The sequence below is a fragment of the Panthera uncia genome (genome assembly GCF_023721935.1).
Source record: "Panthera uncia isolate 11264 chromosome B3 unlocalized genomic scaffold, Puncia_PCG_1.0 HiC_scaffold_1, whole genome shotgun sequence".
NCBI classification, from domain to species: Eukaryota; Metazoa; Chordata; class Mammalia; order Carnivora; family Felidae; genus Panthera; species Panthera uncia.
The window spans coordinates 118,007,419-118,034,905 of NW_026057582.1; the positions used below are offsets into that span (position 1 = coordinate 118,007,419).

Below are 27,487 nucleotides of genomic sequence, written 5' to 3' on the forward strand. Positions count from 1 at the left end.
TGTTGCTCCCCACCTGTCCATGGTCCAGGGCTTGGTGCAGAGTGAAAGCACAGTAAATAGGGACTGACTGGGAGAGGGAGGGAGAGTGATAGAGAGGTGAGCAGATAAATTGGTAATTACAGTAAACTAATAATAAATCCATGTATAGCACTATGTTATGAAATACAAGTTGACTGTATCCTGATGAAGAGGCATCAGGGTTATAGCACATAAAATGGGCTACATGTGAAAAAAGTGGTGAGAAAAGAAAAGAAATTCAGATTTTCATGGGAAATTGTCCTTTAAAACAAAGCCCTTCTAAATCCTGAAAGAAAATCATGTATAATTCAGTATCTTTGACCAGGAGAGCTGATCTTGGGCAGTTATTCTGATTGAGCATCAGTGAGTTACAGGAATTAGCCATTCAGATATTGTTTAAATGCAGCAGGAAGAAGATCCTATAATGCACCAGTGATCCTTCAGACTTTCATTAGGTCATTCTGCTGCCCCAAGGATCATGACAATGTGCATGGTGGAACTTTAAAGTCATAGACCAAAATATGTGTATCCTGGCTTACAGTTCAAAATCTTTCACTCAAAAACCACAGAGCCCTTCTGGTGACATGAGGCTTTAGAAGAGTTGCCATCTAAAAAGTATTCTTCCTTTATGTGCATTATGCTGTTTCACTTGGAAAATTCAAAATTCCTTATGTACATAATGGAAAAATAAAATCTCCAGAATTGTGAATAGTGCTTGCCTTTTGCCTTAATATATCCCCTTCTGAGTGTTTTGGGGTGTGTGTGTGTGTGTGTGTGTGTGTGTGTGTGTATAGAAGGGATTCTCTGTTTTTTAATAGGATTGCCTGGCATTTTCTACAACTAGTAATGTGGCTAGGTGATCTAGCTATAGTCAGAGATCTGGGTTGGAAGCTGAACTCACCCACTTTCTACCCATGTCCAATTTTCCACTTCAGAAGACAAATGTGGTGTTGAATAATACCATAGATTGAAGGTGTAGTGCTATACTGTAACACAAGATTATAGGATTATACTTACCCAGAACAGCAAGGAACAAGTCTTATTTATCTTTGCTCTAGGGCCAACCACAGTGTCTGACAACTAATGAGGAAATTAGCACCATTATCTCAATCTTCTCTTTCCATATTAATGCAGAATTACTGCACTCTTCACATTGCATAGACCCTTCATTTAAGGGGAAAATGTGGTGACAATTGAATTTATGAACCTTGTGCAATGGTAATTTAGATGTACTGCTCACTGAATAAATGTCTTAAAGCTGCAAGGAAGTTTATGAGTAATTTGGTGCCCTTCTTTCATTGTATAGAAGAGGCAACAGAAACACGCAAAGATGACATGAATGCTCCAATAATGCACTGGGTATGTATCTCCAAACTCTCTGCACACTACATCACAAAGGTTTTGATGTTCTATGCCTACTGAAACCAATGTAATTCTATGTCCTGCTACTGATAAATTGGACACCTGAGCCTCAAACTTGGAAAACCAGAGGAACAAAGCAGCTGGGGTAGTATGGAAGCTAGCAAGCTGCTGGACTCTAAATGAAACTCAGCCCCACGGAGAAGAATAAATAAGCTACAGTTTTGGTTCATCCTATGAAAAATGTGCCTGCCACAATCCCCATGTTCTCTGATCATCACCAAGAATATGGTACAGGCCTGTACCAACAACTGTATGCATTCCTCTCCTGGCCAAACACACCACTTTTGTCTTGGTCTTGGATCAGAATCCACTTTTAAAATCAACCTATCATTAATCTATCATAACAATTGATAGAAAACCTGGACAGAAAATCAGCAAAGATATAGCAGAACTCAACAATACCACCAAACAACAGGATCCAATCCATTCAGCAACAGCAAAATGCACATTCTTTTCAAGTGCCTATGGAACATTCACCAAAATAGACCATATTCTGGTCCATACATCAAACATTAACAAAATCAAAATAATTTAACTCATATAGAGTATATTCTCTGGTCACAATGGAATCAAAATTGAAATAAGTAAGAGGTAACAGGAAAACTTCCAAACACTTGGAAACTAAAAACACACTTCCAAATAGTCTATGAGTTAAGGGGGGAAAAAAACTCAAGAGAAAGAAACACATTGAACTTAATAAACAATGAAAGTCTAACATACCAAAATCTGTGAGATATAGCTAAACTAGTGCAGTGAGGGTAATTTAAAGTACCCTTGCTTAGATTAGAAAAGAAGAGTCTCATGTCAAGAAACTAAGTGCTACATCAAAACAGAAGAAGAGCAAACTAAACTCAAAGAAAGCAGAAAAAACAAATAATAAAAATAAAAGCAAAGCTTAATGAAATTGAAAACAGAAAAACAATAGAGAAAAACAATGAAACAAAAAGGAGATTCTAATAAATTACATTTAAAATAAATAAATAAATAAATAAATAAATAAATAAATAAGAAAAGGTCAATCATATCTCTAGCAAGATGACAAAGAAGAAATAAAGATGACACAAATTACTGTTATCAGAAATGAAGCAAAGGATATATTATAGTCCCTAAAGATATTAAAAGGTTTATAAAGGAATATCAGAAACTATTCTACACACATAAATTAGCATCTTAAAGGAAATGGACCAATTCCTTGAAAAGCACAAACCATCATAACTTACCTAATATAAGTTGAAGAGACTTATAACTATTAAGGAAATTAATTTGTAATGACAAAAATCCCAGAAAAGTAATCTCCTGACCCAGAGAGTATCACTGGAGAATTCTACCAAATATTTAAATGAGTAGTTACCACAAATTTTTACACAATCTTTTCCAGAAAACAGATGAAGCTAGTGCTACCTGATACCAAAACCAAAGACTGTCAAGAAAAAAAAAAAAGGAAAAAGAACTACAGACCAATGTTCCTCATGAATAGAGATGCAAACATTCTTAACAAAATATTGGCAAATAGAATTTAGCAATATATAAACAGATGTTTTTAAAAAGAGTGTTATCAAACACATTACCATGTGGGGCTTATTCTAGGGTTGCAAGACTGATTCAATATTTGAAAATCACTCAACCTAATCCACCATATTAAGTGTCTCATATATATAAATATAATTTGGCAAAATTCAACATTATTCATGATAAAAAGAAAAAAAAAACTTTCAGAAAACTAGAAATAGAGGGAACTCTCTCAGTTTGATAAAGAACATATACGAAATAACTCTAGGTAACATTACATTTAATAATAAAAGACTGAATGCCTTTCTTCTAAGATCTGGAACAAAGCAAGGTGTCCCCTCACACTATTGCTCTTCAACAGAGTGTTGGAAGTTCTAGCCAGTGAAATAAGGCTATAAAATAAAATAAAAGACATACAGATTGGAAAGCAAGACATAAAGCTTTCAGATGACATGATGGTGTACAGAGAAAATCCCAAGGAACCTATCAAAAAATGAACACACAAAACTTCCTAAAACTAGTAAGTGAGTTTCAGCAAGTCAGAGAACACAAAATCAACATATAAATAATAACTATATTTCTGTATATCTAGCAATGACACAGGGAAAAAGAAAATTGTAAAAACAGTACCATTTGTAATCACTCCAAAAACATGAAATATTTAAAGGGAAAATATAACAAAATATATTCAGGACTTGTATACTAAAAACTGTAAAACACTAGATGTAAAAAAGTTAGGAAGATCTAAAATGGAAAAACATATCACATTTGTGGGTCTGAATACTCAACATAGTAATGACAGCATTTTTCCAAAACTAATACAGAGACTTAAAGGTTTTTCTAGATATAGACAAGATAATTCTAAAATTCATATGGGAAACAAATGGCTTATAAGAGTCAACATAATTTTTAAAAAGAGGAATAAAGAGGCTGAACTAATCTGCCCAATTTTAAGACTTACTATATAACTATAGTAATCAGGACTGTGGGTATTGACACAGTGATAGACACAAAGATGAAAATAACAAAATAGAGAACCCAGAAATAGCCTACACTAGTTGATTTTGGCAAATGTGTAAATGCAATTCAACAGAGAAAAGACAGTCTTTTTAACAAATGGTGATAGAGGAACTAGATATCCATACCAAAAAAAAATGGTGAAGGGAACTTAGCTCTAAACCTCACACCCTGATTTTATATAAAGACAGATAATGAATTAAATGTAAAACATAAATTTATAAAACTTTTAGAAAAAAACAAAGGAGAAAATCTTGAGGAACAGGGGCTTCATGAAGAGTTCTTAGACATTACTTCAAAAGCATGTTCCATAAAAGATTAAAAATCAATAAACTGAACTTCATCAATATTAAAAAATTTTCCTCTGTGACAGATCTTATTAAGAAGATGAAAAGACAAGCTACATATTGAGAAAAACATCTGCAAACTATATCTCGCAAAGGAATCACACCTAGATTATATGAAGAACTCAATAATGGAACAGAAAAAATAAAATAAGATAAAATAAGATAAATAAAATAAAATAAAATAAAATAAAATAAAATAAAATAAAATAAAATAATTTTTAAAGGGCAACCAATATGAAGAGACATTTCAATGAAGAGGACATAATGCTGGCAAATATACACATAAAGGGAACTCAATATCACTAACCATCAGGAAAATACTAATCAAAACACAATTAGGCATCAATCTAGTAGATTTATACCTATTAGAGCAGCTAAAATAAAAATAGTGACATTGTTGGTGAAGACAGAGAAACTAAATCTCTCATACATTGCTGGTGGGAACAGAAAATGGTACAGACACTTTGGAAAAAAAGTTTGACAGTTTCTTAAAAAAAAACTAAATAGACATTTATCGTATGGCTTAGCAATCATACTCCTGGGCATTCACCCCATAGAATAAAATCTTATTTCTACACAGAAACCTGTAAACAAATACACACAGTCATTTTATTTGTAATGGACAAAAACTGGAAACAACAAAAATGTTCCTCAAGAGGTGAGTGGATAAACAAACTGTGGTACATTGCTGCCATGGATACTTATGTAGTAATAAGAAAGAACACACTACTATGAATACACACAACAACTTGAATGGATCTCCAAATCACTTTGCTGAGGGAAAAAAAGCCAATCTCAGAAGGTCACATACTGAATGACTGCATGAATGTGACATTCTAAAAATGACAAAAATACAGAAATAACAAATAGTGGCTGACGGGGGTTAGGAATTTTGGAGGAGAGAGGTAGGTATGACTACAGGAGCAGCAGGAGTGGGATCTTTATGATGACAAAACAGTTCAGTATGTTGATTGCAGTGGTCCTTCCACAAATCTACATATGATAAGACAACATGAAACCATGCACACACATTGTAACAGTGTCAATCTCTTCATATTGACATGATACTACAGTCATAAATTATGCGACTCTGCACTATCTTTGCAATTTCCTTTGAATTTATCATTATTTAAAGTAAAAACTTAAAGAATATATCATCACGGTATATTTTCTATTGGAATAACAAACATCAACACTCACTTCCAATATCTGGCCTCAGCTTTTTATCATATTCTCTTAGCAACTTGTTGAGGATAAGAGTCACATCAGTGTCTTGGGACTTTGGAGCCAAGACCCACTTTTGGTTTGATGATGAATCTTCATATTCATCCTCTTCCACCTTCCTGGACCTGTAATTATGGCACAAAGTGTGAAGTATAAGTTGTAGCAATAGCTCCAGGAAGTGTCTTAAGCTTGGCCCACTCAAGCACCATTGACATAAGTAGAAAGTCCCCAATACTCACAGCCCAATCAATGGGTTACATCTAAAATGAAAACAAAACAAAACACATTTTAGAAAGAATCCAATTGGAGGAATGCCACTGCTCTTAACATGTCATGATGTTTTCATTAAATGTCACAAAATTATTCCTTGTGTACATTAAACTATAGACTGATAAGTAAATCAATGCCAGAAGGTCAGCCAAGCAGCAATCACCCTTGCTTGGATCCACCTTGAAACCTCTGAAGGTCAAAACACAAATCTTCCAGATGTTTGTCAGATGGTGACTTTATCATGCTGTTTCCACCCCCTACTGCCAAGACCTCATTTTAGTTGAAGGTGAGAATAGGTTTTGCAGAATCACACTCACTGAAAAATAGTTGAGTCTGAATTCTGTTCTTCTTAAGGAGACTGGAACCTTCGGTCAAGGTAGACATGGGCACATTATCAGGTGGTCTGTTTGGCCAGCACTAATGTGTGGTGACAGGGAACAGAGATGGTGTTTGGTGAATAACTTCTGGCAATTTGACATGCCTCCTCCAACACAAACTGATTCATTTCTTACAGAGCAGGCTAATACAGACATTAAAAATTAAAATATTTCTAATATGTCTTAATCATTTGGCCCCTCAATAAATGGATCAAAATGAATGTTTGAGCACCTTTGAGCTTGTCTTGTGCAACATGACAGCTACCTCTCCTGGGTGATACACACTGACAGGAGTACTTGAATGGAGAGGCATCAAAATGACAAGTTAGTTTTCTTAGCTGAGTGAGGCCACCTCAACAGCACAGCCTTTTGGGCTTGAAAAGAGGAGAGTCTCCTTCTGCATCAAAGCAGCATTTCCAGGTGGACTGCACTTACTAGGGCAAAAAAAAGCCTGTAAAACAACAATTTTGCTTATACTCTGTCAACATAAATGCCTTAGTGACTTTTCACCAAAGAGAACAAAATATGGAATAGAAAATTGTATTGAGGTTTATTTGTCCTGACTTGGTATCAGCTCATTTCTGTTTAGCTTCCCAGAGAGAAGTCAAAATGTTAACATTATCCCAGGGCAACTGTGCTCTGGGACACAAGTTTCTTTAAGTTAAATTTTGGAATTGTCTAAATTATCTACAATGAACATGAAAGAAATGAAGAGAGTAAATTTTCAAAAATTTATGATCTCTACTTTGTTTAAATCCTCACAATCATATATATAATGTTATATTATAACCACATAATTATATCTATAGTATAATAGTTTATATAATTTTATGCAATATGTAATCATACATATATGTCATATATTATATACATTATAGTCTTTTTATGAGTGTTAACTAGCCTTAACCTAGATTAGGGCAGTGTCACATAGTCTAGTCTCAGATGACTATACACATTTATATAAGGTTTTGAAAATGAGTACATGGTATATGTCTGGCAGATTGATTTCACTGAAGTTTTTCCTAGGCTTATCTTAAACTGTAATTATATTTCTTGAATATGTATCGGCTAGAAGGTTAAAATAAATCATCCATAGAAACTATAAATTGCTGTGAGTTTTTATTTGCACTTAACATTCACCATCAATAAGAACTTAAAAAATTTGGGACACATTCAAGAAGTGACATGTTGCATTTCATTATTTGTAAAACTGAACTTTTACAAATAACAATATAGAATTTAAAATGTCACTGTAGAATATTTTATCAGAAATATTGTCAGGAATATCATGTTGGGAAAAAAAAAAAAGAGAGGCTGAAGCAGGCTCTGTAGGACTTGGTTAGCTAGAAGCAATCATAGCCCACAGGACCTGGCAATTCATTCCACAGCAAAACCATTTGGGAGACTGGGGACAGAGGGACAGATCACCTTGGCAGAATCACATATAACATTCTCAAGACATGTTCCAACTCAGCCACAGTCCTTTCCTCTATCCCTCTGTTGTCTCTCTGCCTCTTTCTCTCTCTTCTCTCTTCTCTTTGCCTCCCATCCCTTTCTCTCTTACCCATCTCCCTAAGTCCCCTCCCCCACCCCCAAAGACAGCTCACTCCACAGACCAGACTATGCTTTTTGTGCTCTGCTACTTTTTATTGCCCCAATGGTCATATGTACATAGATTGAGAACATTAACTCTTCATCAGTTCTCTATATATACACAGCCTTCGTTTCTGAAAAATTCTTTTAACTACTTCAAATGCAGGTATTATAATGAGCCTAATTCTCCCTCTAGTGGTGAGGAGAGGGTTTTCCTGAAATTGCATAAGCGTCTTCCTTAGAGGCCAAGGCAGGTGAGAGTGGGAGAGAGGAGGAAGGAAAAGCAGCAGCATCCTCTCCCACCCCTTTAGGAGGTCAACCAGGACCTACAGCTTGATGGCTGGGCTGGGGTACACAGTTGCAAAGAGTGGGCAGAGATCCCCTTGTCTCCTTAGAGACTGACACTGAGCTTTTCCCAATTCTGATCTTCCGTCAGTTTGCTGCAGGACTTCAGAGAATGAAATAAAAGCCTCACAGTGCTGATGTCAGACCACCAGCCCCACAGGAAAATCTTCCCTTTGATGAAAACCAAATCTCATCTCAGAGGACCCACTAGAATGTAAATAAAACACGAATGATCTGCTTTTCTAAGTGGGTTATATATAATCTTTACGAGTGTTCTGTTATCAGGATTTTGGATCCTAAATACTATAACTGCAATTAGCTTTTTCTTAAAAACAAACCAGCAATGTATCGTCATTTTTAGATGTTATTTTCACATCTTACACCTTCTCTTTGACTAGAAGGACAAAGTCTGAAGTGTTTTTAAATATTAAAAGGAGCTCCTAAACCTCAGAAATCAGTTAAGTGTCTGCAAGGTATCACCAAGCTCCAGGCATGACTTAGTGTGTTCTAATGCATAATAAGCACATCCATGGGGGGTCTGAACAGGGTCCTTTTCTATCCATGGAGTTGCCAAGCCATCACCACAGAGCACACTGTTAGAACATTTTCCAGGGATTTTGAACATCAGAAGGGCATTCCAGACTGCAAACAAGAACGCTCTCAGCATTAATAACAGTTATGAAAGATGACACTGGTCATCAGATTATTTTACATGTCTGTAAAACCCATTCAAAGAATGAAGACACTTTCAAAGGAGAGGCGTATAGCAATATAATTAGTTTAAAATTTGGATTTTCTTGCAACTGATATACAACTTCTATTTTGAAGTCCAGGGAATGAACCAAGATAGAGAACATATTAAAATCATTACATGTGCCTTGGTGAAATTTAAGTATGAAGAATCCCAAGAAATTGGACACGTATTTGGGAATTCCCTAGAAACCTGACTGCTTCATGTTAGATACTAAGACATCTTCCTACTTCCTGAGCACATAAACTAATGAGGACAATGAGCAGTTTTCCTTTTAGCATATTAAGTATCTATAAATCTAAAGTATCTGTAATTAATGATATAACTCTGAAATATAGGTCACTTCATCTAGTTTGTGGCAACAGAAAAGATCATGTGGATATGACTTCAAATCTGGATTATATACTTCAGAATTCTACATTATGCCTGGTGCTATCTGCTGCTGGTCTCTCTGGCTCTAGACAGAGATACATCCAGGCAGAATCAATTTCAGAAAGTGGGCTTCCATTTCCTTCCCCAGTTCTCTCCTTAGACGGGAAGAAACTGGAGTTGAAAGGCCCAATGAGTACTATGCCTGGTGGAGAGAGCTGCCTGTGAGCCACCAGTTGACAGTCTCTGGCACACTATCTGCCTTTCACACTTTCACCTCTTAGTGGGGATAATGGTATGGAGGGGATGGCCAGGGCTTTCTTCTTCAGAGCTAAACACCCCTGCCAAAGGTGGGGAGTGAGACTGGGGCTCCTACTACGTCTTTTAAGATTTGTTAATGTACCTCCTTCCTTCCTTCCTCACATGAATGAAAATGTAAGCCTGTCATTGTCTACTGACACTTGCAGCACTTACTGCCCATAGGAAGGCTCTCTAGTTCTCTAGCTTCCAGATACAGAAAATAAAGAGGTGTCAAAACAAGAGTGTTTAGGGGAAGTGGGTGTCCCAAGATTCTTGGGATGGGGATAGGGGGAGAGGCATGGAGCTGCTCTGATTTCCAAAGTCTGGGCCAGAGATCTAGTCTAGGAGACAGAACTAAAGAAACCAAACCCAGAATATCCTGTTATATTTACAGCAACAGGGTTTAACCCCTCTGGTCCCATCATCCTTCCACCCTCATGAGCCATCTTCATCCTTTCCTGGAGGTCTCTAAGCTCCCATTATTTGGTTGCTATTCTAGGATGCAGGTTATGGGTATTTATGGTAAGATAATGTCTTACAGTTGCCAGGAAAAGCCTTATTATCAAGTATCAACATGCTTTATGGGAGTAAGTGTGTATGTCTGTGTATGTGAAAACTGGCTCATCTAGAAGGGGTGCATGTGTATAGTGTGTGTTTGCAGAACCTGGAGAGGAGAATAATTTCTGAGAAGAAGGGTTCTTTCCCATGCTCCAATCCTCTTCTGCCTGCCTCCAGCCTGGATGCTCTTTGCCAGTGTTATCTAAACTAGGCAGCTAGGAAATCATGACTTCTTAGTCCTGGGAAATTTCAGAGTGATGGAAATTATACAGAACGTCAGTCAATGTGTTTGTATGAACCCCTGGAACACTTGTACAGAGGGTTTACGTAAATGGGAGGTACACACCGCCGGTCATTTATGATAGTGATTTTCAAAACCCCTTAAAACCACCATATGCGAAAAGCTTCAAGAGAAGAGCCCCATTAATCTCAGAGTCCCCACATTCCTGGTTGCAGAGAAGGCTGCAGCCGCCCAGCCTGGAGAGGCAGATAGCCCTGTCAAGGGGGAGACTGGGACAGGTGAGATGCAGGCGGACTCCGTCTCCCCCGGGCCGGCCCCAGCGGGGCTATGCCGCAGCCCAGCCGACGGCGGGACGCACCGGGACTCCTGGCCGGCAGACAGCGCCCCCCGCCGCCTTCCCCGTCCCGCTCGGAGCCTCCAGGGCTGCAGGGCCCGGGCGCCACTTACCGGGCGTGCAAACCCGAGAACAGGCAGAGGAGGAGGAGCAGCTTCGGGGCCATGGTGCGGTGGAGCTCGGGGAGCAGGGTCTGGGGCCTCCAGCCAGGCGCGGCTTCCTCCGGAGCGCGGGCCTCGCCTCCGCGGGCTCTTCCCTCCCTCGCTGCCTCTGATGCCACTGACTGCGGCGCCACTCGGGCTCCCGGCCACCGCGGCCGGACAGGTGTGGGCTCGGGCGGGCCGCCGCGCCCCCGACGGCCCGCGGGTCTGCGCCCAGCTATGCGGGGTGCACGCGGGGCACCCTGCCACCACGGCGCGCCGCCCCCGCCCGCTGCCCGCCGCGCGCCTGCCGCCTCCAGCCGCCTGGGCGCCGGGTCAGCACAGCCTGGTGGCGGGAGCGGGTGGGCTCGAGCAGTCCCTAATCCCGCCGCCCCGCAGCCCCGCGCGGCGCTGCCCCCTCTGCCGCGAGCTGCGCGCGGGTGCACAGGCGGTGGGCTCTGCGCTCGGTGTGCGGCCGCCGCACGTTCGGAGGTGGGGGCAGCAAGGCGGCCGCTCCTCTGGCAGCGCCTGCGAGGCGGCCACGGCGGGGAGGAGTTTCCCCTATTACACGCCTGGCAACGCGTGCGGCGAAGAAAGCAAGGTTTGAATGGACTCAGAGTTTGAGGCCGGGGAGGGGGCGGGGCTCAGCGGGGGAGGGGAGGCTTGGGGATCCCATAGGAAGCCTTTAGAAGAATCCCAGGGATTGGCATCTCAAGGTTAAGAGTGAGCCCCCGAGTCCGACGCAGTACGTTCCTTCTGTCTTCTCAGCAAACGCGGTGGTTCTCCCGCGCTCCCTGACCGACTGTTGTCTGTTCTTCCCCGCGTGTCTTCAGCTAGGTAGCCATAGCAAACGGTTTGCTGAAGGCGCCCTTTCCATGCACATGCCCTGCTAGGTCTACTGAGCTCCTATGCACTACTAAGATCTGTGTGAAAAAAGTGGCTTCTTAGGGATATTTAGAAAAAAGCATTCCCAATACGGACCATCCTAACACATACAATAAACAGGTGGGGGAACACACACACACACACACACACACACACTTAAATGTAGGAGAAAGACTCACCCTAAGTCAAAAAGTAAAAGTCGTCCTGTTTTATTGAACCATGAAGAGCACTTCATTCAGTGTATTTTCACCACCCAAAGACAGAAAATTGCATTTATGTTCTCATTTGTAATAATCACGCCAAAAGCTAGTCTTTCACCATGTATTACAATCTTTACAATGTTACCGTAGCCTAGAATAAATCCACTAAGAAGTTTGCTTTTGTACTGCCAAAAATAGCTCTTACAAAGTATTTCATATTTGAATTACTACTTATAGAATTATGAAAGAGTATGATAACTGTTTCATTAATATTGTCAAATACTTTTGTTCATAAAATATATAGAAGAATAATTGAACGTTGGTGTTTTCTCCGCTATTTTCAGTTCATCAATATGAACGTGGTCATACAATGGCATGGAGTGCAGTTGTTGGTGATGGCAGCATTGGTGATTTTAACAATGGAGCTGTAGCTGCCTTGGCATTGCCATCTCCCTGTCTCTGTGTGGCCTTGAGCTCACTCCAGCTCACTCCTTCTCAGGGCTCCTTCTGACATCTTCCTCTGCCTGCCACATCTCTCCTACTTAAATGCACAGACCCTATTCAGGTCTTATTTTCTAAGAAGACACCCAATATTCCTGTATCCCTCCACCTCCAGAACATCTTTCAGCTTCGGGGGATTGTGAGCCTTTATCATACCCTGCCCTAATCTCTAATTTTCTCTATCACACATCTGAACACTTTAAAAATCAGTTAGATAACCACTTACCATTTGTTAATTGCTTATAGAAATATGTCAAATGTTCACATAGTTTGTGTGCTGTGAGAAAAACTGCAAGTAAAGAAACAATTCTGGCCCTCAATTTTTAACACAGCAATAAGAAACACAAGTCAAAGTAATCAACAGACCTTAATAACATAATAGGGGCCCAGGGCTGAGGTGAAGACTTTATGTAGATGAACTCATTTTTAACTCTCACTGCATTATTCCTATTTCAAAGATGGAGGGAAAAGTACAGAGAAGTTAAGTCACTTCCTTAAGATCACACAGATTGAGAACTGGAGGTTAAATCCCAGAGAGTCAGCTCCAATGTCTCAGTCATTTATTGATTGACTGATCAATTGATTGACTGATTAAAAAGAGAATGCAAGATAGGGAGAGGGGCAGAGGGAGAGAGAAAGAGAATCTGTTTTAAGGTTTGTTTTGTGTGTGTGTGTGTGTGTGTGTGTGTGTGTGTGTTTAGAAAGAGGAAGAGCGTGAGCAGGGGAGAGGGGCAGAGAGAGAGAGAGAGAGAGAGAGAGAGAGAGAGACTCTCAAGCAGGCTGCATGCTCAGCACACAGACTGACACAGGCCTTGATCCCATGACCCTGGGATAATGGCCTGGGCCAAAATCAAAAGTCAGATGCTCAATCAACTGAGCCACCCAGGTGCCCCTCCAATGTCCCAGTCTTAATCACTATGTCATGCTGCCTCTCAGATGAGTAGGAGCTCAGCACACAATTGTTGTTTGCTTCTTTGAACTAAGTTTTAGAGTCCTTGCTCTATTCTTTATTTTTTAAAAAAAATTTTTTTTTAACGTTTATTTATTTTTGAGACAGAGAGAGACAGAGCATGAACGGGGGAGGGTCAGAGAGAGAGGGAGACACAGAATCTGAAACAGGCTCCAGGCTCTGAGCAGTCAGCACAGAGCCCGACGCGGGGCTCAAACCCACAAGCTGTGAGATCATGACCTGAGCCGAAGTCGGACGCTCAACCGACTGAGCCACCCAGGCGCCCCTCTATTCTTTATTACTTGAGATTAAGTAAAATGCTTACAAATTGTTTATAATAAAAACAGACCAGGGGCGCCTGGGTGGCTCAGTCAGTTAAGCGTCCAACTTCGGCTCAGGTCATGATCTCATGGTCTGTGAGTTCGAGCCCCGCGTCGGGCTCTGTGCTGACAGCTCAGGGCCTGGAGCCTGTTTCAGATTCTGTGTCTCCCTCTCTCTCTACCCCTCCCCTGTTCACGCTCTGTCTCTCTCTGTCTCAAAAAAAAATAATAAATGTTAAAAAAATTTAAAAAAATAAAAATAAAAACAGACCAATAGTTGAGTGGTTTTTTTTTAATTATCAGTATCATGATAAATATCCTGTTAAGTTTTTACAACTCAACCAGTGGAAAAGAAAATGTGATGCTCTTTTTACATCCCTGTGTTGTTTATCCTATTTCTTTCTTGAATATATTCAATGTATTATTATTATGAATGAATGCAATTTGAGATCTTCTGATATTTGGAATGCTTTGTTCCACTTATTAGACTTAGTGGGTCAGCTTGGTAGACATGAACATTTTACCTTCAAAACCCCCCTTCTCATGTTGTGGTCTGGAACAAAACAATCTCTTTCTTTCTTCCTTTCTTTCTCTCTCTCTCTCTCTCTCTCTCTCTCTCTCTCCCTCCCCCCTCTCTCTTTCTTTTCTCCTTTTATTTTCCTTTTTTCTCATAAATAACCTGAATTGAGAAGAAAGAAAATCTGAGGCAAGCCTTCTGGGCATAAGTGTAAAAGCCAAATGCAAGTTCCAAAATCTAGAATCTTCAAAGAACAAACTTTCAGGCTTTGATTTTCCTTTATCCAGTTTGATATGAAGGGTGGGGAGGAGGGGGAGGGAGGAGGTGAGGGCGGGAGGGGGAGAGAGAGAGAGAGAGAGAGAGAGAGAGAGAGAGAGAGAGAGAGATTCTTTACAGAGCATGCGCGGTATTCACTGTTTTGCCTCAGCACTCTCCATCTTCAGCACCAGAGAAACTGACAGTTCCACTTAGGCGCGCGGGACTTGCATTCAATCCCAAATCACAGGAAAAGAAAGGAAAATAAAACGTAACAAAAGGAGTAAGGGTTGGAGACCCATAGCACGTACACTTCTGTAAATATCGAACATCTAGCAATGCATGCTGTTTGTTTCCAGCGTTTGCATCAGATCCAGACTCAAGGTTTCCGGGGAAAGACCCGGGCTGGCCCGTGCGGAGTGTGGGTTGAGCAGCATCTCTGCAGGAGGCGGGAAGGAACCCGAGGAGGTGGCCAGATTGGCTGCCTTGGTTAGGAATCCTCTTGCGGCTTCTCAGAAATACGTCTAAGGATTTTTTTCATGGCCTCGCCTCACCTCCTACAGGCGCAAAGGAGCAGAGCGAGTCACTGTGCTGAATATAACTGGTCCACTGCATCAGTTCTACATCTTATTCTTTATTGCTTCTGGACGTTGCGTTTAAATAAAAACTCTCCTGCTCTCAAAATTATACTTCTGAATTGTATTATGATGTTTCATAGCTGTTAAAAAAAACTTTTCCACCACACTTAAAATATTATCAAAGGAACACATGCAACAAAACGCACACATCTTAAAATTGGGGCTCAATGAATTTTTTACACATGTATATTCCATATGTATAAGACTAGCATGTGTATATCATCCAGATAAAGATATAGAATATTTTCCAGGTGCTCCCTCCCAGTGGCTGGGTCATCTTCCCAGTCAATACTACCCCTAGGTAAACATTATTCTGTCTTCTGTCACAGTAGACTGTGCCTGCTCTTGAAGCTCACATAGAATCATGTAGTATGTTCTATTTAACATGTGGTTTATCTCACCCAGTATAGTGTCTGCAAGATGTATCCATGTTGCTGCATGTAGCAGTCACTCCTTATGTTTTATTGCTGCACATGGTTTTCCACTGTGGTGTTCAATATACTACATATTATTTAGCTGACATGAATATATTGGTACATGTTTTTTGGTGGACATATGTGCTTATTTCTCTTAGTTATCTGACTAAAAATGGAATTTTTAGAAGGTATATGTTTAGTGATAATAAATATTACTAATAGATTTTTAATGTAGTTGTATCATTTTACCACCATTAGCTATGAGTGAGGTCCATACATAACTTCAGTGAAATGTAGCCGTATCACTCTTTTTAATTATAACCATCCTGATATTTTATTCCAATTTTAATTTCACTGCGCTCCTTCAAATTCTTACTAGCCATCATAATATTTTATGAACAGTCATTCAGGTCTTTTGGCCATTTTAAAACTAGCCTGTTCATCTTCTTTTTTGTTTATAGAAGCTCATTATGTATTTTTATATGAGTTCTTTAAAGTGCATTTGATGAATATCTTCTCTCAGTCAGTAGTTTGCCTTTACTATTCTCTGAATAGTTTTTTTTTATGTTCAACAATTTATTTTATTTATTTTATTTTTTATATGAAATTTATTGTCAAATTGGTTTCCATACAACACCCAGTGCTCATCCCAACAGGTGACCTCCTCAATGCCCATCACCCACTTTCCTCTCCCTCCCATCCCCCATCAACCCTCAGTTTTCTCTGAATAGTGTTTTATGGACATTAATGCTTTGTGTACTATACAATAAACCATTGCCTACAATGTTTACATTGGTAAACATTACCATATTTACATTGTAAATATAGTCTACCATGTTTTCTTCTAAAAGTGTTAGAAAAAAACTCGTGTTTTAGGTCTAGATTTAATTTCTAATGTTAGTGGATGATTTTATTTATGAATAATTGTTTACTTTTGTGCTGACAACTAACTGACCTAGAATGATTTATTTAAAACACCATCTTTTTCCCACTAAATTTGCATAAATCAGATGAACATATATGAATGCATCTTTTTTTTCTGGGCTCTATTCTCAATCTCTTTGTCTATACTTGCACCATTACCACACTTTTTAAAATTACTAAAGCTTTAAAATGGTTCTTAATATTAGTATTATTTTTAGTACTTTGAATTTATTTCTTTGGTTGCTCTAGGCTGTTTGCATTTCCATAGAACTAAGCTTACCCAAAAATTTTAAACTACTCCAAATTTTTCACAAGCTTAAAAAAGAAACTGATAAAAATAATACAAAAATTCAATATGATAGAATTTACATTCCATAGTTGAAATTTACTAATGTTCCAATTACATCTTCAATAGCATTTACCCTTGTATACCCTAAGATCGCATTCAGGGTGACAGTGTTTATCACTTATTGTGTCCCTTTAGTCTATTTTTAATCTAGAACATTTCTTGTCCTTTCTTAGTCTTTCATAACATTGATAGTTTCAGTAGAGAAAGTGATTTTGTAGAATGCACCTTGATTTGGATCTCTGTTCTGTTTTCTCATGTTCAGAATCAAGTGATGCATTTTTTGGCAGAAATCTGACATAAATAATGTTGCTTTTCTCAGTGCATCACATAAGAAGCACATACTGTTGGTTTGTCCTATTATGGATCATGCTGATCATGTAGTTAAATTGTTATCTGTCTGTTTCTCCATTGAAGTTACTTTGTTGTTGTTGTTGTTGTTGTTTTGCTTTTCTTTTTGAATGGTTGACTATTCTTTGGGACAAATTCTTTGAAAACATTTAACTATTTTAGTTTAGCTTATATTGATGGTTCTTGCCTGCTAGTTGTAAAAGGTAATTTTGTTGTTCTTTCTACATTTATGAGTTGGTATGCTATAAGAAAGCACTTTCCCTCTTCCTCTTATTATTTATAGCATAGACTCATGGTTTCTTGTCTTATTCAATGCATTTAATTCATTACTGTAATTATTTGTTATTCTCATATTATCCAAGATTTAGAGTAGAGTCTCTTTAAGCTGACTCCTGACTCCTTTTACTATGTCCTCTATATCCCCAATATAGTTTTGAGCACCTTCTTACTTTGTAGTACAAGATTTTCCAGATCTTTCCATAATTTTATTTTCCAACCCTTGAAGCCACAATTTATTCCTGGTTCCTTTTAATTGGGTATGATATTTAGAAAACAAGATCTAATTGTTCTGAAGTACCATTGCTTTGAGGCTTTCTAGAGGACTGAGCTAATATATATATATATATATATATATATATATATATATATTCCCATTCCCAGTTTTTATACCTCCAATAGCTTTTGTTTGTCTACTTGCAGTGGCTAATATCTTCTGTATAATGATAAAGAGTAAAGGAAATAGTGGAGGAAATTTCTTATCCCAAATAATAATGGAAAGCCTGTAGGATATCTTCATGGGAGACAGATAGAAGGAGAATAAGGAAAGACCCACAGCTAACTATTTTTTGAACTGTTGTTTTTGCTTTAAATCAGGAAAGGATGTTGAAATTTTTCAGGCTTTTGTAGCATGAGTGGAGACAATCAAATTATTCTTCATAGATTATTGATACAGTGAATAATAATACTGAATTTCCTATTACTAAACCATTCTTACACACTTGAAAATAAAGTTTGAAGTTTTTCTTTATTTTCTATGTTTTGGAACAAGTTTTTTTTGCATTGGAATTATATGTCTTTGAAAGTTTAGTAGAATTCTCCTGTGAAGACACCTGGCTCCTCTCTCTCTCTCTCTCTCTCTCTCTCTCTGTGTGTGTGTGTGTGTGTAGAAGTATTTTGATAAAGTTATTTTTTTCCCCCTATGGAAAATGGCATCTTTAAGTTAAAGCTATCTTTAATGAGGTTAATTGCAGTAAACTGTATTTCCTCCAAGAAATCGTCTATTATATCTGTGTGTTTTTTAAATGTTTGTTCATTTATTTTGAGAGAAAGAGAGGGAGAGAGAGAGAGAGAGAGAGCATCCACAAGTTGGGAAGGGGTGGAGAGAAGAGGAAGAGAGAATCCTAAGTAGGCTCTATACTAAATGCAGAGCCTGATGTGGGGCTTAATCCCAGGACCGTGGGATCATGACCTGAGCTGAAATCAAGAGTCAGATGCTCAACTGACTGAGTCACTCCAGCACCCTTGTTTCCATGTTTTTGAATTAAGGTGTACTAAAGTACTCTCTTTTTGTTTTGACTTCTTTTTTTTTTTTTTTGCCTCTGTATATATAGTATCATTTCTTATTTTGTGTGTGTTCCCTTTTTTTTCCCTTAAATGGATTGTATATTTCAGTTTATTTATCACCAGAGTTTGGGTTCATTAGTTAGATCTACTGTTTCTAAATGCTCTACATAATTAATTTCTGCTTTTATCTTTATTATACTTACCTTGTGCTTTCTTTTGGTCTATTTCATTGTTCTACTTCTAGCTTTTTGAGTGAGAATTTAATTCTTCCACATTTTTAAATTTTTATTAATATAAGTGTTTAAGAATATGAATTTTTCTCTGATATGCTTTAAGTGTATCCTGTACACCCTTAAATGTAATTTTTAATTACATTTGATTTTTTTTAATTTTGGCAATTGTTATGTCTCCTTTTCATTCCAGTATCAGTTAATAGAAGAATTTTTAAATTTCCAGTTGGAAGAGACTTTTTTGAAGTGTTTTTGAAATTCTTTTCTTTTATTTATTTGAGAGAAAGAGACAGAGAGACAGAGGACAGAGAGACTGAGCTCGAGCAGGAGAGGGGCAAACAGAGAGGGAGACACAGAATCCGAAGAGGCTCCGGGCTCTGAGCTGTCAGCAAAGAGCCTGATGCAGGACTTGAATTCACAAACAGTGAGATCATGACCTGAGCCCAAGTTGGATGCTTAACCAACTAAGCCACCCAGGCGCCCTTTGAATTTTGTTTTAATTTCTGGTTTTATTACTTATGAGCAAAATACTATCCCTGAAATTTCTACTCTAAAAATTTGCCGATATTTTTAATATAAATGGGTAAACTAATAAATAGTTAATTTTGCCATTCCATGTCTATTTGAGAAGAAAGTTTGTTTATTTATTTATTTTTTTATTTATTTATTGAGAGAGAGCATGAGCACAAGTGGGGGAGCAGAAGAGAGACAGGGAGAGGAAGAGAATCTCAAGCAGATTCCATACTCTCAGTGCATTGCCTGATGCGCCGTCCAAACCCACTAATCCTGAGATCATGACCTGAGTTGAAACTAAGAGTCAGACGCTTAACTGACTGAGCCACCCAGGCACCCCTAGAAAGTATATTCTTAATTATGAGAAACTAATATGCAATGTATATCCATAAGTCCTACCTCATTCTACTGTTTAGTGTTTTTTTTTTTACCTTTACTTATTTTTTGTTCTCTTGATTTATTTTGCCCTAATATTGGTTTGTTAAAGTTTCTCATATGTATGTATTTATATCTCTGTCTTCCTTCATCTCCTGCAGTTTCTGCTTTGTGTAGCTGATGGTTGTACTCTTTAGAGTATTTCTAGATATTCTAACTGTTATATCTTTTTTGTGGTTGTGGCTTGTCATGTTAGTTTACTTGATGCCTGATTGCTACCTTGTCCAATGCCAGAATTTCAAACCCTGCTTTCTTCCAATTTTCATTTACCTTCTATATCTTTGTTGTTACTTTTATATTTGGCCTTTTTGGATCACTGGGTTTTATGGAAGTTTCTTCAATAGAACATAAAGTTGGGTTCTGCTTTATGAACCTATTTAAAAATATTTTCCTTTACCTTTATGACAAGACTCATTTTGGTACCAGGTCCCAACTTTCTCTGTCTGGTATGTCTTCTTTGTTATTTTTGGATTTGATTTTAGAAAACATTTTTCTGTCTGGTTTGGATGTTTTGAATTCCCTTCTCTTTTGCCTATTACCTCTATAACAGTCAGTGAAGTAGTTCTATTTTTCCCTTTCTCTCTCTTTCCTCTTCTCATCTTCTCATTTTATTCTTTCTCCTTTGTCACAGTATTTATGATTTGTACACTATTCTCCTACCTTCATTCCCACCCTTTTAATTTTAGATCCAAATTTAAATGTATTGAATACTCACCATCAGTTATTTTAATGAAGCTTCCTGAGGCTTGTCAGGTTTAAAAGTAATAAAATCTTTACTCTATCAAAGATAACATGAGTACATAGGATTTTCTAACTCAAATTAGGCACACTCTTCCTGCTACATCGTATGCTATAGTTGTCCAGGACTTTATTTTTATCTTTTATGTTCTTCCCACACATAAGCAATGTTTAAATTGTTTTCTATATGCCTTTTTGCTCACATTTCTTTCTTCATATCAGAACTTCCTTCTAGGATATTTTTCCATGTCCTAGAATTTCCTTTAGTGAAGAACATTTGACATTAGATCTCAGATTTTATTAACATAAATATGGCTTCACTATATTTTCTTCTTTAAATATATAGTTGTCCTGGGTATGGAATTTAATTTGAAATCAATTTAACATTCATTTAGGCTTTTTTTCTATGTATTTTTTTTAAATTGGAAAAGTATGGTATTTTAATTAAGCATTTTTATTTTTGTATAATTGTAGATTCATATGAACTTGTAAAAAATAATACAGAGAAATAAATTTCATGGATCATTTAAAAAATTTCTTTCACAGGTAACAACTTACAAAACAATGGAACAATATATAGCTAAGGTATTGATAGTAATACAATCAAGATATAGAATAGCTTCCTTACCACTAGGATATCTCATGTTGTCTTTTTATAGCTACACCCACTCACTCCCACTTCCAGCCTTGTATATCAAGTCATTAGCCTTATGTCATATTTATTCCCACAGAAGTATTGATCACCTTTTCCATCCAAAAAAGGGAAGATATTTGAATGCCCATGGCCATTTTACATGGAAAGAAAGATGTCCAGACATTTGAGTCTGTTCTACTTCATGGACTGTGGCTAGTGGTATGGCTGGATGATCTGAGACTTGGAGGAAAAATACAGTTGGAATATTGGCAACAAGGTGATCTAAAGAAGGTGTATGTGGAAATAATTTTCCATATGTGTACATAAGGAAGACATATATTTCCCGTGTGAATGCTCACCAGCAAATGACCTCAGCACAGATGAATTTTAGTAAGTACATAATAAGACCCATGCTTGGGATACTAGACAGCCTCTTTCTTCACGCACTTTTTGCCATTGACCAATAGGCCATGATGGGAAGAAAAGAGGTTGTACACAGACTCAGCAACATGGACTTTCACTCAAATAGGCCAATTTGGCTACACAACTGTGAGAACCCAATATTCCAGTGGCAGAGAGCTACACTGAGTCCTCAATATGGCACCGGTTCTCATGGTGATCAGCCAGCTACCTGGTGAAGTGTTGATTACATTGGACTGCTCCCTTTATAAAAGGACAGAATTATTAGAATAGACACTCTGGATATAAAGCTGCCCTCCCTGCCAATAATACTTCTGCCAAAACTACTTTCTGTAGACTTACAGAATTCTTTATCCACTACCATGGTATTCCAGACAGCATTGCTTCTGATCAAGAATTTCACTTCACAACAAAGTATGACAATGGGCCCACACTCATGGAATTAATTGGTCTTACTATGTTCCTTGCTATCCTATAGCAGCTTTCTTAATAGAATGGTAGAGTAGTAGTACTAGTATAGACAATGTTTGTATTCACCTAAAATTCATATGTTGAAATACTACCCCCACTGTGATAGTATTAGGAGGGACTTCAGGAAGTTATTAGGTCATAAGAGTGGAGCCTTCATGATGGAATTAGTGTCCTTAGAAGAGAAGATAATTTCTTTCTTTCTTCTTTTCTTTCTTTCCTTTTCTTTCTTTCTTTCTTTCTTTCTTTCTTTCTTTCTTTCTTTCCTTCTTTTGTTCATTCTTTCCTTTCTTCTTTCTTCTTTCTTTCTTTCTTTCTTTCTTTCTTTCTTTCTTTCTTTCTTCTTTCTTTCCTCTATCCTCTATAATGAGGATACAATGAGAAGACATCCATTTGAAAACCAGTAAGTGAGCTCTTAGCAGACACTGCCAGAACCTTGACTTTGGAGTTCCCCATCAACCAGAACTACGAGAAATTGGTGTTTTTGTTTCCGCCCCCTAGTCTCTGATAATTTTTTATAGCAACCAGAACCAGCTAAGACAAATACTCTGTAAAGACTCAACTATGACACCAGTTAATTGATAATACCTAGCAAAATTTTGGTTTCCATCCTTTGACCTTAGACTCTGTTGGTCTAGAGGTACAAGTTCCAAAGAAAGGAATGCTTCCACCAAGGGACAATGATTTCATTGAAAACTAAAAGATGAGACTGGCAGCCAGTCATTTTGGGCACCTCATGCTTCTGAATCAATAGGCCAAGAAAGAGTCACTGTGCTGGCTGGGTTGACTAATCCTGATTACCAAGGAAATGGGACTATTATTTCACAATGGAGATAAGAAAAAGTATTTCTGGAATACTGGAGATCTCTTAAGGCATCTTTTAGTACTCTCACGTTCCATGATTAAAGCCAACAGAAAACTTCAACAACCCAATTCAGCAGGAGTGCTAATTACAGATACCTATCAGGAAAGCATCTGGTTCACTTCATCAACTGAAATGCTTATAGATAGTAAAGCAAATATGATAGATTCATGGAAGAAGATACTTGTAAATACCAGCACCAACCATGAGACCAATTTCAGAATTGAGGACTAATAGTTAAGAATATTTCTTCTTTATTTTAGTGTGAATATTTTTGTATGTGTATACAAATATTTTTTGTTTTTTCTCCTTATTATCCCCTCATTTAATAAAAAATATGTTGATAGTACTTAATTTTATATCTAATTAAGTTATAAGATATCAAGATGAATGATAGCACCCAAGGACTTCGTGTAGTCATCTGGGGAAAGTGTTGATGTGTTTTGGTTGTAGGTAGGTTAGTTGTATCATGTTATACAGAAATATGACTTTGCTATTATTTGGAGATTAAATATAGTTAAAGGAGATATGTATGGGTGCTAAGTTGACAAAGGGTAGACTGGTGGCATTTTGATGTGTGAACTTGCTTGATTATTTAATCAAGCACTAATCTAGGTGCTGTTATGAAGATGTAAAATCCACAATCAGTTGAGTTTAAGTTAGAGAGATTATCCTCACTGGACTTGACCTAATCAGATGGAAAGCCTTGAAAAAAAGATTGAGACTTTTTAGAGACACAGAAAGAGAAAAAGAGAAAGAGAGAGGATTCCCAACAGTTTTGGCCTGTGCCCATGGAGTTTCAGCCTGCTTCTGACTGTCCCTTCCTGGTGGCCTGCCCTATAGACTTTGAATTTTCTTAGCCAGCTCCCACACTGCACAAGTAATTATATCTATCTATCTATCTATCTATCTATCTTATCTATCTTATCTATCTATATATCCTGCTGATTTAGTTCTCTGGTTTACTGCTGACGAATACAAAATCATTAAAATCATTTGGAGGTATACTGTTAGTTCTAGTAGCACATTAAATGGATCACAAAAATATTCAGACCACTTCCTTTCACAAACAATGGTCAGGAGTTCAGAAGAAGAGTGGATATGGTCACACATTTACATTTCCTCTGTCCCTCTTATGCTCAGGAATACTTTTGCTAACAAAATCCCCTCCAGGGGTGCCTGGGTGGCTAATTCGGTTAAACTTCTGACTCTTGATTTCGGGTCAGGATCTCATAGTTCGTAGGATAGAGACCCACATTAGGCTCTGCCACTCTCAGCATGGAACCTTCTCAGGATTCTCTCTCTCCCTCTCTCTCTGCCTCTTCCCTGTGCATGAATATGTTCTCCCTCTCAAAATAAATAGATAAACTTAAAAAATATCCCCTCCATATAATCAGGCTTTGTTAGGTGAGAAAAGTGGAATATATCTCATTCCATCTCTTATTTACCATATCAAGGTTTTAGGATGTTTGAAATTTGGAATGGTATATATTTCTAGAATTTCCAGGTAGACACTATAACTAGAAATTAACCATTTTAAAATGCCAAGCATCCCCAAGGCCAAGACAAAGTCAGTAGCCAAATGTAACAAAGGGAAAAAGTCAAACTTTTCTTTAAGGGTTGCATAGCCCACCTTTTGTCATATGGATTTAATACAAAAGTCAAAAAAAATTCTAACTGTGTGTTTAAATATTGTTTTAAATAAGGACAGGGCATAATGAATTTAAGATTAATTCATTTGAAAATAAAGTGAAATAACCCAACTCAAATTGTTCTAGAAGATGTGTTGCAAACTTGAAAGTCTACAGGGTGAGGTAGGCTTCACCATGGACATAACTGAAGCAGAGTAGAGGGACTATGGGAAAGTGTATAGTGGGTTCACTACTAAAGGCAGGATGAACACATACCTTGATTTTCTCAAGTTAGTTTTCATTTATGTCTGTTGGCCTGGTGTAATTATCAGTATTGAACCCCTCTTAAAAGTATCCTGGTTTGGGGGCACCTAGTTGGCTCAAAGACCCTTGGTTCGGGGTCAGATCATGATCTCACAATCTGTGAGTTCAAGCCCCACATTGGGCTCTATGATGATAGTGCAGAGCCTGCTTGGGATTCTCTCTCTCCCTCTCTCTCTGACCCTCCCCGGCTCACTCTCTCTGTCTCTCTCTCAAAAATTAACAAATAAACTTAAAAAAAATTAAAAAAATATTTATTGCTGGTTTGAGCAATAAATATTTAATTTAATTCCAGTGTGTTTTGAAAACGTACTTTATACAGTTTCAGTCTCTTTAAAATTGTTAAACTTCTTTCATGGCACAGAAAATGCACTCTCTTGGAGAATGGTGCATGTGCATTTGAAGAATATGTGTATCTTCTCTTGGGTGAAGTGTTCTATAGACGTCAGTCAAGTCAAGTTGGTTGATAGTGCTACTTTTTCTTTGGCATCCTTGTTGATGTTCTGTCTGTTGTTCTATAAGTTACTGAGAGTAGAGTATTGACATTTTCAACTATTATCACCGAACTATTTCTCCTTTAAATTCTGACAGTTTTTGCTTCATATATTTGGGACCTCTGACGTTAGGTATGTATCTGTTTTTAATTGTTACATATTCCTGAGGAATTAGCTGTTTTATCATTATAAACTTCCCACCTTGACTGTACTGATATTTTTTTCATTAAAGTTATTTTTCTGCTATTGGTTTAACCATTCCAGTGGTCTTTTGGGTACTGTATGCAAGTGTGGTATATATTTTTCATCCCTTTACTTTCAATGTGTTTGTGTTTTTTAATCTAAAATTTGCCCCTCTTTTTTTAAAATTTATTTACTGAAGGAGGAAGGACAGAGAAAGGGAGAGAGAATTCCAAGAAGTCTCCACTGGGGCTTGATACCACAAACTGTGAGATTATGACCTGAGTGGAAATCAAGAGTCACCACCCAGGAGCTCCTAAAACCTGTCTCTTATTGACAGCATATAGCTGGATCTTAAAAAAAAAAATCCAGTCTGAATAATCTCTGCCTTTTGATTGAAGCCCTAAATACATTTCATTTAATGTAATATTGATATGATTAGATTTACATATTCTATTTTGCTATTTGTTTTCATATATCCTTTGTCCCTGTGTTATTTGTTTTTGCCTTATTTTCTAGTGCACCATTTTAATTCCTTTGTTGGATCATTTACTATTTTTCCTTTTATTTATTTTCTTCCTGGTTGTTCTGGGGATTAAATATGTGTTTCAACTTGAAACAATATAGTTGAAATTACAGTAAAACCTTGGTTTGCAAGCATAATTTATTCCAGAAACATGCTTGTAATCCAAAGCACTTGTATATCAAAGTGAATTTCAAGAACCATTGGCTCAGTTGTGATCATGTGACATTTGGCAACATGTACTCTTCATATTGCAAAACATTGTTCGTTTATCAAGTTAAATTTTATTAGAAATGTTTGCTTGTCTTGTGGAAGACTCACAGAAAAAGTTACTCGCAATCCAAGGTTTTACTGTATTACTAATTTAGTTTCAACAGTATATAGAAATTTTTTTCTAGTATAGTGCTCTGTCCTCCCCGCATTGTGATATTATTATCCAACAAATTACTGCTTGTAAACTCAACAATATAGTTTTATAATGATTTTTTATGTAATTACCTTTTAAAATCAGGAGAAAAAAAGAGTAAAAAATATATTTATATTTTCTATTATATTTACGTATGTAATTTCCTCTACTGATCTTCTTCCTTTGTGTGGATTCCAGTTACCATGTAACGTCATGTGTTTTCAACCTGAAATACTTCATCTGATATTTCTTTTAGGGTAGGTCTGCTATAAATTAATTTTCTCTATTTTTATTTACCTGTGATTCTGTTTATTTCAGTTGCCTTTTTGAAAGATAAGTTTCCTTGATGTAAAACTTTTGGTTGACAGAGTGTGTTTTTTTTTCCCCCTCTTTCCTTTCAACACTGTTATGGCCTCCATGGTTTCTGATGAGTTATCAGCTGTTAAGTTTATGGAGGATCCCTTGTACATGAGAAATATCTTTTCTTGTTGCTTTCAAGATTATTTCTATGTCTTTGGCTTTCAACAGCTTGAATATAATGTGTCCAGGAGTAGATCTCTTTACGGTTAGTATACTTGGAGTTGGCTGAGTTTCTTTGATGTGTAGGTTAATGTTTGTAATCAATTCTAGGAAGTTTTGACCATTATTTCTTCAAATATTTCTTTTTCTTTATCTTTCTACTCTTCTGAAATTCCCGTTATGCACACGTCAGTCATTTGATGGTGTTCCATAGTTATGTTCCATAGGCTCTGTTTATTTTCTTCATTCTTTTTTCTTTCTTTTTGGACAAAAATGTCTATTAACATACCTTCAAGTTTGCTAGTTATTTTCTTCTGTCTGCTCAAATCTGATATTGACACCCTCTAGTGACTTTTTTCATTTCATTTATTGTACTCTTTAACTACAAAATTTCTATTTGCTTCTTTATAAAAATGATTTATCTCTGTATAAC

At 37.4% G+C, this 27,487-nt stretch overlaps 1 protein-coding gene across 4 annotated transcripts in view; it reads right to left on the bottom strand.

The window, feature by feature from the left end:
- The window catches only part of GABRG3 (gamma-aminobutyric acid type A receptor subunit gamma3), a 711,486-nt gene extending 700,567 nt beyond the window's left edge, over window positions 1–10,919 (bottom strand). For 2 of the 4 annotated variants that reach the window (XM_049613938.1, XM_049613937.1), the window contains exons 1-2: window positions 10,789–10,919; window positions 5,514–5,656 (exon numbers count right to left, since the gene is read on the bottom strand). In XM_049613938.1, the coding sequence (XP_049469895.1) occupies window positions 5,514–5,656; window positions 10,789–10,841 (196 nt within the window). In that variant the 5' untranslated portion in view covers window positions 10,842–10,919. Of the gene's footprint in view, window positions 1–5,513; window positions 5,663–10,788 lie in introns of all 4 variants that reach the window. The other 2 variants (XM_049613936.1, XM_049613934.1) reach the window with 1 other exon arrangement.
- Between the last annotated feature and the right edge of the window lie 16,568 nt (window positions 10,920–27,487).